Source organism: Pelophylax lessonae (assembly GCF_965119305.1).
Source record: "Pelophylax lessonae genome assembly, chromosome: 5".
NCBI classification, from domain to species: Eukaryota; Metazoa; Chordata; class Amphibia; order Anura; family Ranidae; genus Pelophylax; species Pelophylax lessonae.
The window spans coordinates 551,570,178-551,581,581 of record NC_138772.1 but is presented as its reverse complement, the minus strand read 5'-3'; the positions used below and the strand labels follow the sequence as shown (position 1 = coordinate 551,581,581).

General features: G+C 45.2%; 1 protein-coding gene across 1 annotated transcript; it reads right to left on the bottom strand.

Moving 5' to 3' along the window:
• Positions 1-1,090: 1,090 nt before the first annotated feature.
• On the bottom strand, positions 1,091-1,788 carry LOC309556818 (large ribosomal subunit protein uL1-like). The gene has a single exon (XM_082259337.1). It carries the CDS (start codon positions 1,757-1,759, stop codon positions 1,106-1,108), a length of 654 nt encoding a protein of 217 aa, XP_082115463.1. The 5' UTR covers positions 1,760-1,788; the 3' UTR covers positions 1,091-1,105.
• Between the last annotated feature and the right edge of the window lie 9,616 nt (positions 1,789-11,404).

Sequence of the window (11,404 nt, the reverse complement as noted above, 5' to 3'; positions counted from 1 at the left end):
ATTTTTCCTCTGTAATATAATTGCTGTTGCCTGCCAGTGAGTGTCAGGCCCACAGACTGCACTGTGCCCACTGCCCACCACTCATATAGGGTGGCACAGCACCTTGCAGATAAAAAAGTCATTTATTTTTTCCTCTGTAATATAATTGCAGTTGCCTGCCAGTGAGTGTCAGGCCCACAGACTGCACTGTGCCCACTGCCCACCACTCATATAGGGTGGCACAGCACCTTGCAGATAAAAAAGTCATTTCATTTTTCCTCTGTAATATAATTGCAGTTGCCTGCCAGTGAGTGTCACGTCCACACTCTGTACTGTGCCACTGAGTTTGGTCTGTCACTGTGAAGCGGGCGTAACCCTTACACTACCTGATTGATACAACATGATACCTGATCGTATACACACACTGGATGTTTTAAAGCACGTTATTCCAAACAATTTAGGAATGTTAGGTGATTTATGCACTTTATGGATTAAAACCCGACTCTGCGTCAGCTACGTAATTTTCCATGGGAGTTTTGCCATGGATCCCTCTCCGGCATGCCACAGTCCAGGTGTTTGTCCCCTTGAAACAACTTTTCCATCACTATTGTGGCCAGAAAGAGTCCCTGTGGGTTTTAAAATTCGCCTGCCTATTGAAGTCTATTGCGGTTCGCCCGTTCGCGAACATTTGCGGAGGTTCGCGTTCGCCGTTCGCGAATGGAAAATTTTATGTTCGCGACATCACTACTGATCAGATGCTCCATGCTGCCCTATGGAGCGGAGGATGTCAGCTGCTGCTCTCCGATCCGATCCTGTCCGTGAAATCCAGATGGATGGAAACCCTATTTTCCATTCGTCCAGAGGATCGGATTGGAAAGAATCAAATGAAAATGGACAGGTGGTCCGTTTTCATCCGATCTCCCATAGAGGACAGCGGGGATCTGACAGCTCCGTCTCTGCAAAGTAAGCAGAGACGCACCTGTCATCCGCCTGCTCAGCGGGGATCGGCATATCGATCCCCGCTTAGCAAAACAGAGTCCGCCAGGCTAAAAGCCCGTGTATAAGGACCCCAACAGTGATTTTTTTTTTTTTTTTTAAAGTTGAACAACTTTATTGGTATCACAAATTAGTACAGACGTTGTGGTTTGCCCATTGTGCTCTTGATGTACAGGGCTCTAACATTCTGCCAGTTCTTTTTCAGTAGAGCTACCAAGAAGTTAATGGAAAGGTGGATGTTGTAGACAAGCTCCTCCTCCGTCATCTTGACATGACCAACTGCCACAGCCAAACACAGGACCTTTTTCATCTGAAACTTAATGGTGGACTTGACTTCATCAACTTTGGCCACCATGTTCTCATTGTGAGTCAACAAAGAAAGAAATTTTCCTGCTTTATTCAAACCAGGTCGCAAAATTCGAGGAATCTGCTTGATAAGGGATTCTGAGGCCAAAAAGGCATCAAATTTCTTAGCCAACATCTTCACAAGCTTCTTGTTCTTGTTAAGTTTCTTAAGAGCTTCAATATCCATGTGGGGTAAATCCACAGCCTTCACTTCATCACAGTGCTGCTGATCTCCCAAAAGGCATACTGAGAATTTGGGTCTTGGTGTAGACTTTAGCCTGACAGTGCCGGAGAAACGCTTGTCCTTTTGGGGTTCATAGTTTTTTAGGCTGATCTGAAGTTCCACGGATTGCAGAAACTTTCTCTTCTTCCTTCTTGACCCCAGCAGAACTTCCCTCACAGCTTCATGGAGGGTATCGCGAGAAACTTTGCTGCTCATCGTGCACTATCAGGTCTCAGCGACTAGAAACGCCCAACAGTGATTATTTAGTGCTCTTCTTCACCAATATACAGGAGCATCTCATAAAATTAGAATATCATCAAAAAGCTAATTTATTTCAGTAATTCAATTCAAAAAGTGAAACTCATATATTTTATATAGATGCGTTACACACAGAATGTTATATTTCAATCATTTCTTTCATTTAATTTTGATGATTATGGCTTGCAGCTAGTGACACCCCAAAATTCAGTATCTCCGAAAATTAGAATATTATATAAGACCAATTAAAAAAAAAAAAAAAATAATACAAAAATGTTGGCTTAGTGAAAAGTATGTCCATGTACAGCAGGGAGACCCCGCCCCCCCCCCGTGCCGCTGAGCCGTATGCCAGCTGAGCTGTCAGAACGGAGCCGATGTTTCCTTCATAGTTCCGGCACCGTCCTGACAGTGTGAGTCACAGGCGGAGTGATATCGAATGCACTCCGCCTGCCTGTGAGGAGACAGACTGAGACAGGATGACAGGAAGCATCGGCTTCATCCAGCGTGGCGCCGCTCTTCTCTGGTAAGCATTTTCCGCCAGAAGCACACACAGCAGTACCCAAAGCAGTACCCAGAGCATTGCCACCCAGAAGTACCGGCCTGAGCCAGCAGTACCCAGGGCATTACCACCCAGCAGTACCAGCCTGAGCCAGCATTACCCAGGGCATTACCACCCAGAAGTACCAGCCTTAGCCAGCAGTACCCAGAGCATTACCACCCAGTAGTACAAGCCTTAGCCAGCAGTACCCAGAACATTACCACCCAGCAGTACCAGCCTTAGCCAGCAGTACCCAGAGCATTACCACCCAGTAGTACCAGCCTAAGGTAGCAGTACCCAGAGCATTACCACCCAGCAGTACCAGCCTTAGCCAGCAGTATCCAGAGCATTACCACCCAGCAGTACCAGCCTGAGCCAGCAGTACTGAGGGCATTACCACCCAGCAGTACCAGCCTGAGCCAGCAGTACCCAGGGCATTACCACCCAGCAGTACCAGCCTTAGCCAGCAGTACCTGGTGCATTTCCACCCAGCAGTACCAGCCTTAGCCAGCAGTACCCAGAGCATTACCACCCAGCAGTACCAGCCTGAGTCAGCAGTACCCAGAGCATTACCACCAGCAGTACCAGCCTGAGCCAGCAGTACCCAGGGCATTACCACCCAGCAGTAGCAGCCTGAGCTAGCAGTACCCAGAGCATTACCACCCAGCAGTACCCAGAGCATTACCTCTAAGCAGTACCATCCTGAGCCAGCAGTACCCAAAGCATTACCACCCAGCAGTACCAGCCTGAGCCAGCAGTACCCACAGCATTACCACCCAGCAGTGCCCAGAGCATTACCACCCAGCAGTACCATCCTGAGCCATCAGTACCCACAGCATTACCTCCTAGCAGTACCAGCCTGAGCCAGCCATACCCATAGCAGTACCCACAGCAGTACCAGCCTGAGCCAGCAATACCCACAGCAGTGCCATCCAGCAGTACTAGCCTGAGCCAGCAGTACCCACAAAGGTACCCACAGCAGTACCAGCCTGAGCCAGCAGTACCCACAGCAGTGCCATCCAGCAGTACCAGCCTGAGCAAGCAGTACCTACAGCAGTACCATCCAGCAGTACCAGCCTGAGCCAGCAATACCCACATCAGTACCAGCCTGAGCCAGCAGTACCCACAGCAATACCATCCAGCAGTACCAGCCTAAGCCAGCAGTACCCACAGCAGTACCATCCAGCAGTACCAGCAAGCACTACCAGCCTGCTCCAGCAGTATCCACAGCAGTACCAGCCAGCAGTGCCAGCCTTAGCCAGCAGTACCCACAGCAGTACCAGTCAGCAGTACCAGCCTGAGCCAGCAGTACCAGCCAGCAGTACGCACAGCAGTACCCACAGCACAGTACCAGCCAGCAGTACCAGCCTGAGCAAGCAGTACCCACAGCAGTACCAGCCAGCAGTACCCACAGCAATACCAGCCAACATTTCCCACCAGCAGTACTCACCAGCAGTACCAGCCAGCAGTACCCACCAGCTGTACCCACCAGCAGTACCAGCCAGCTGTACCCACCAGCAGTACCCACCAGCAGTTCTTATCAAAACTTACCACCGCAAAGAGTCAACTGCGCTTCAGACTGGCCGACACAAACCTGGAAAACCAGTAGCGAGTAGCAACATCATCAATTCCAGCTAACATCACACACCTCACCAAAGAGATGCAGTTCCAGCCATCACATTAGGGGTGAGTTAATTAAATGTTTGGCCAAATATAACAGGCAAATTTTTAGGTTCATGATTTTGTACGGCCCCCGAATTATGTTCTAAATATCCAAATGGCCCTTTGGCAGAAAAAAGGTTCCCCACCCCTGATGCACAGTATAGTATGTGCTCAATACTTGGTCAGGGCTCCTTTGGCATGAATTACTGCACCAATGCGCGGCGTGACATGGAGGCGATCGTGGAGGAGAGAGAAACCCAGGAGAGCCGCTTCTCTCATGCACATTGCTGGAGTTGGGACTCAGGTAAGTATAGGGGGGGGGGGGGGCTGCACCAAGAAGGTTTTTCACCTTAATGCATAAAATGCATTAAGGTAAAAAACCATGAGCCTTTAAAACCACTTTAACACTAACCTTCTGAGCTAGGCCAACATTAAACTCTACTTGCCTACAGACATCTCTTCAAAGGCTTTCACCAAGGAACATCAGGACTGGACTGCTGATGAATGGGAACACGTCTTCTTTTCTGATTCTAAGGTTACCGCAATGGTAGACTCCATGTGTGGCCTAAAGAAAGTGCCTCCCAGAGCTGTTGGCTTATGTCAAAGCAGTTGTTCTTCATGGATATATGGAGAAGTCGCACCTGCAGGACACCACTTATAGGGCTCTGATGAGTGAAAACATGTCTTCTGGCTTGATATCTCTCAGGTCACTACAATAGTTAGTGTGCCCTAAAAAGACCCAGTATCAGGAAATTCAAGCTGGACATATGATGTAAATGATACATAAGAGGTGACCTTTAGCGATCACAGAATTAGGAGAACGAGAGTTTTAAAGTAGATGGACAAAGTTTAAACCTAGCCTTGACTGCTCCTGTAGAGGCCATGCTTAGGTAAACCTCAGAATAAGCTTTCCTAATCATCCTTTCATGTGATAGATGACTGTAGCAGAATGGACACTGAGAGTGTGGTTTGTGTTGATAGAGTGAGAACTCTTTCACTTGGGACTATCATATTTCTGAGCAGTGTCCCTCAGGAGATGTGTGGGGATGTATTGCAGATGGCTACAAAATGGTAGAAGTGTTTCATAGACCCATGCCAGTGGGGTGGGGTTTGTTATTGTGAATACCTGCATTCCATTGTCCTATTGTTCCTGTCTGCCTCGTAAGCTTATTATGGGATGTGTGTTTGTGTGGGGGATGGCTCAAAGAGGGAGAGGTTTTCGCAGAGTGTAGATCTCTTGTGTTTTCAATAAACGATCAGTTCTAGTTGATTGGGTGGATTGCCCTATGTATGTGAACACAGTTGCAGATATACCACTCAATGGATGGGGTTATACGTTTTTGGGGGTTGTGCTCATACCTATTACATATGTGTACAATTTCCCCCCCCCCCCCCATTTATCTATTTGTTTCATATGCTATATGGACGTGATGTATGTGTTTGTGGTTACACATTTATTATATATTTTTTTTATGTGTACCACTTATATATTTACTCATATATGCTCTTCATGACTATATTATACACCATTTCTTTTTATACCATAGTTCCATCTGGGTATGAACACATCTATATGCTTCCGTTTTACTGTTTTCTTTTTCTTTGTCTTTTTTCTTTTTCTTGTTTTTTTCTTTTTTCCGCCTTTTTTTTTTTTTTTCCCTTCGTTTTTTTTTCCCTTCGTTTTTTCTTTTTTCTTTTCTCCCTTTACTTTGTTTTTGTTCGTTTTTTGGCTTCTACCAGCTGTCTTTTTATATTATCACTACTGTTTTTTCCTTATTTTTATTGAAAGCTTTTTCGCATATGCATCTATAGAACTTTTTTGCTATGCGTTTTTGGACAAAAGGTGAAGCAAAAACAAACATACAATTCCTGCTGGGCTGTTTGTGTGCCCTTAATTGGGATTTAGTATCTGCAGCTGTGTGGGCTCAATCAAGCACATTCTGGGAGGTACATGTTGTTTGAAATGCCTTTTCCTCTATATATAGCAGTGTCTTGTATTGTACAGCATGGTTACGACTAAGCGGAAGACTCTGTGAAACGCGTCAACCGCCGTGCTCCCCTTTCCCCCCCCCCCCCATGTCTCCGACTGTTTTGGTTTCATCTTGGATGATTTTATCTTTTTGCCTGCAAAATAAATTTGGATTTTAACTTTTTGCATCTTCAACCGGTTGTGCGGCTTTTTGTGCTCTTCCATTTGCTAGTTGACTCCCAGCCTATGTGTCGTCTAGTTCTTGGGAGGGAAGGATGGTATAACGCTACCTGGATTGTTGCATGCTGTACCTGCCTATTTGGATTATTACCTGTTTTCCTGTCTACCAGCAGAGACCCTGTAGATTAAACTACTTCTCTGCTACAATGACCAGTTGACCAGTAAGGAACCTTGAACGATGAGGGGGCCAGGATTTCATCAACTTACAGGAAAAGAAGAGTGTTTCATAACTTTAGCCGTCTTTAGATCTAATGGTTGTTGTGACACCTACATTTTACACAAGTCATCAACTACTATTTTTAAATTGCTCAAAAGGTTTAATATGTTCTCTCTGAGAGAAACCTAATCCAGCATCCATCGAAAAAGCATCCATCTTCCATCCTTTCTAAAGATGGTCCAACAATGTACTGAACACAGGGTTCTATTTTTATGGACACTGAGTGTACCGTACTGTTCCTGGCCGAAGTGTGCTTCCATCTCTCTATGGTATTTGTGTTCCTCCTGTGGTTATAATATTCAGTCAGGCCACCCTGCCCGGTGTCTGGCTGCAGGTGGTTTTCTAACCAACGTCCTTGCTATATTTAAACCTAAGGTCGATAAATGTGCTGAATTTCTTGATGCAAAACCAAATTGTTCTGCTGCGGGCAGACGAGATAGAGGTGACACAACACACCTACTGGAAGGAGGCCATTAAAATGCAGAGTCTGTTGTCTCCCAGGGGGCAGGGTCCAATGAGGAACCATCTTTTACTTCTTATAGCAATGACCAAAGGACAGAAGTACATTTATCCCCATTCCCCCAAGCTACGGGATAATTCAATACCTCTTTTTTTTTCACGGGCTGTTTATAGAATATTTATGCACAGGAGATCTTTTTAATAACCATCTGAATTTTTAACTCTCTGGGATACTCTGCTATGGAAAATGTAGACTTTGTTTGAAGAGAGCCCCAATGTAATGGTTAGAATGAATACTATCCTAAAATTGCCAATATAATAAATCGAAATGTCTGGTTTACTAAGAGACAAAAGCATGACCAAGGCACTTCAGATGTCATCATACCTGAGTCAGTTCACACTGGGGCGACACGACTCTGTACTACTTCGGGGGGCGACTTGTGCATTCCCATGCATCACGACTTCGGAGCGACTTGCATGGACTTCACATAATGGAAGTCTATGCAAGTCGCTCCGAGGTCGCCCCGAAGTAGTACAGGACCCTTTTTCTAAGTCGGAGCGACTTGTGTCGCTCCTATTAGAACGGGTCCTGTAGCAGTCAATGGACTGCGAGGGAGCGCGGCTTGTCAGGCTGACAAGTCGCCTGACAAGTCGCGCTAGTGTGGACCGGGTCTAAGACCTACCACCAACCCAATCCCTTTCACCCCACTTATCTCTATAAAAAACGCCAAACACAACTGTTGGGGTAAAATTTTGGCCATAATGGCCGTTTATTAACCACTTAAGCCCCGGAAGATTTTACCCCCTTCCTGACCAGGGTTTTTTTGCGATTTTTTACTGCGTGACTTTAACGGACAATTGCGCAGTCGTGCGACGCTGTACCTAAACAAATTTGACGTCCTTTTTTTCCCACAAACAGAGCTTTCTTTTGGTGGTATTTGATCACCTGTGCGATTTTTTGATCATGCGCTATAAACAAAAAAAGTGCGTAAATTTTGCAAAAATAACAATATTTTTCACGTTTTTTTATATGAAATTCCCCCCAAAAAAATGTAAAAATCAAAATTTTTTTACATACATATGTTTGGTAAAAAAAAATCGCAAAAAGCGTATTTTGATTGGTTTGCGCAAAAGTTATCACGTTTACTAACAAAGGGAAAGATTTTTGTCATTTTTGGTGTTTTTTTTTAACGAGTAATGGCGGCGATCTGCGATTTTTTTTGCGGGACTCCGACATTGCGGCGGACAGATCGGACCCTTGACTGACATTTTTGACACTTTTGGGGTTACCAGTGACATTACTACAGTAATCAGTGCTATACATATGCACTGTTACTGTAAAAATGACACTGGCAGGGAAGGGGTTAACTGTATTGGAGAGGGAGGGGTTAAGTGTGTCCTAGGGGCGTGATTCTAACTGTGATGGGACAGGTCTACTATTGTAAAAACAGAGATCAATGGTTCTACATAGTAGATCTGTCTGATCTCCATTTTTACACAGGGGAGAATGACAGGCGGCTTGTTTACATTAGCCACCTGCCTTTCTCCCTCTCTACCGACGATCGGCGAGTGACCGGCGGACATCGGGTCCGCCGGTCACACGCACTGACTCCTTAGTGAACGAGCCGCTATTGGCTCACAAGCCGGTGACAGGCTAGTGACGTATATATACGGCACTTTGCCTGGTCGGGGCTGACCGCCGCAGTATATGTACTTGCGGCGGTCGGCAAGTGGTAAACCAAACAAAAATATAACAAACATTCCTTAAAACAGGAAACAAAATAGTAATACAGTAACAAGAAACCTGAGGATGCCGATCTTTGGAGGCACCAAGTATCAATCATCCACTTTTGTATCTCCGTAACTATTTACCTGGTCCTCAGCTGCACCACAACGGCTCAGGGACGACCTCAACATTCAGCAGATACCTCACCATTTTAACCTACCAGTTAACCCAGATGAACTGGCATTCCACAGGTGACACCATACCTTAGATGGGTCCCTAAACTGATAAACACAGCAGGTTATTTTTAAACGCCTCCAAAGACCCCCAACTGCCAACCAGGAAGACAAACCACCAGATGCAAAAATTCCAGGATAAGGGTGGGCGGGCGGAAACGTTCTTCCCCCATGTGTCTCCAGACGAATGCCAGGCAGATTGTGCTGCCTTCACATGACTTTCTTGTGGCCCCACCTACCTGCAAAAAAAAGCCCCCCAATTGGGTAGGGGCCTGGTAAAAACATTTCATTAACCCTGCCTCTCCCTGATTCCCCTGACTGCCTAGTTTTTTGGCTGTACTCTCCACCAAGACACCTTTAACCACTTGCTGACCGCTCACATTGAGCGTACTGCGGCAAAGTGGTATAGTTATCGTCCAGCGACGTAGGTCTACGTTGCTGGACTCCTCCCCTTGTGGACGGCACGCGCGCGCCGCCGGAGCCTCGCTCCCGCTGTATTCAGTCACAGCGGGAGTCGGGCCAGGGGAGGAGCGGCGGTCATCATCGGGATCGTCGGGGATCCGCCCGCTTGTGTAAACAAAGCGGGCGGATCTCCTAAGTGACAGGCAGAGACAGATTACAGGATTCAGCATAGCTGAACCTGCGATCTGTGTCTGTGTCACACAACCCCCTCCTCCCACACACGTTAGTAAGCACCAGGCATACATTAACCCCTTGATCACCAATAAAAGTTAACCCCTTCCCTGCCAGTGTCATTTTTACAGTAACAGTGCATATTTTTAGCACTGATTACTGTAGTAATGTCACTGGTACCCCCAAAAGTGTCAAAAATGTCAGTTAGTGTCCAATCTGTCCGCTGCAATGTTGCAGTCCCGCAAAAAAAAATCGCAGATCGCTGCCATTACTAGTTAAAAAAAAAACAATAAAAATGACATAAATTTCCCGTAGTTAGTAGCTGCGATAACTTTTGCGCAAACCAATCAAAATACGCTTATTGTAATTTTTTTTACCAAAAATATGTAATTGGCCTAAAATGTTAAAAAACATTTTTTTGGGGAATTTCATATAAAAAAATGTGAAAAATATTATTATTTTTTCAAAATTGTTGCTGTTTTTTTGTTTATAGCGCAAAAAGTAAAAATCGCACAGGTGATCAAATACCACCAAAAGAAAGCTCTGTTTGTGGGGGGAAAAAGGACATACATTTAATTTGGGTACAGCATCGCAATTGTCCGTTAAATTAACGCAGTGCCGAATCGCAAAATATAGCCTGGTCAGGAATGGGGTAAAATCTTCCGGTCTTAAAGCGGTTAAAAATACGCTCATTGAGAATTTTTTTGTCAAAGACATGTAGCTAAATACATTTTGGCCTAAATATATGACAAAAATTGAATATATTGGATATTTTTTAACTGTCAAAGTAGAAAAATATTGTTATTTTTTCAAAATTGTCGCTTTTTTATTAATATCGCAAAAAATGAAAAGCGCAGAGGTGATCAAATACCACCAAAAGAAAGCTCTGTTTGTGGGAAAAAAAGGACGTAAATTTAGTTTGGGTACGGCGTTGCCTGACCTCGCAATTGTCAGTTAAAGTTGCACAATGCCGAATCGCAAAAAGTGGCCTGGACGTAAAGCAGGAAAATCCTCCAATCCTAAAGTGGTTAAGGTTCTGAAGATGTTTAGCAAACATTTCGGAGACACTTACATGCTTCTGCCAAATTGTTTCTAAATTAGTCCTAAGTGAGAGGAACGGGGATCTGCCAATACTATAATCATAATGTAGTACTACCCCCCGTAGGGATTACTGATGTCCGGGTCCCCACTGCTGTGCAGCCAATCACACATTTCCTTCATTCACTCAAACATTGTATACAGTCTTTGGCTTGTTTTTTTACTGCTTTTATTAGAGGATGATAACTTGGATGAGGTAAGGAATTATGGGAGATCCAACTTGAAAAAGTCCAGAACACAGAACAGAGCACAACATCCTCCCTATTTACACAGAAATCCTCTTCTTCCTTCCTCCTGCACAAACTTGGTTCACTATGTAGAGCACAAGCTGATCACTCCTGGATGGAATTAACAGTCTCCTTGTTAATTCAGGCTAGGAACGTCCTGTCCCTTTGTGGTTAAAGTAGCAAAAGTGGAGTGAACAGCATCTCCTTCTGCCTCCCTGTAGACCCTGAGCCCAGTTCTACTACTGTAGAAAATAGTAGCCCGTCTGGTGACCACCAGCCCACCTGGCTGCTTGCTTATCCCAGTCCTTCTGACTGGCACACACACCTGGAGATTCCCCAGGGCAAGGTTAGATGAACAGCAAACAAACACAGGGGCGCACAGGCCTAGTGCATTATCCTTTGGTTGGTTTATTTAAAAGTAAAAAGATTAAAAATACTCACAAACGAGTTCTTGGTTAAAAGCATATCACATAAGGAACGCAGTCCTCAGTAGTAGGATCCGAGGGTAAGTTGTCCCTTGAATTCGTAATGGCTAACACGTTTCAAGGCTTAGCCTCTTCCTCATGTTACGGTTTAAAATTGTGCCCCCCCCCGTGGGATG

Coding starts and splice junctions, on each gene's coding strand:
- LOC309556818 (XM_082259337.1), bottom strand. CDS start 1,759: ATGAGCAGCAAAGTTTCTCGCGATACCCTCCATGAAGCTGTGAGGGAA.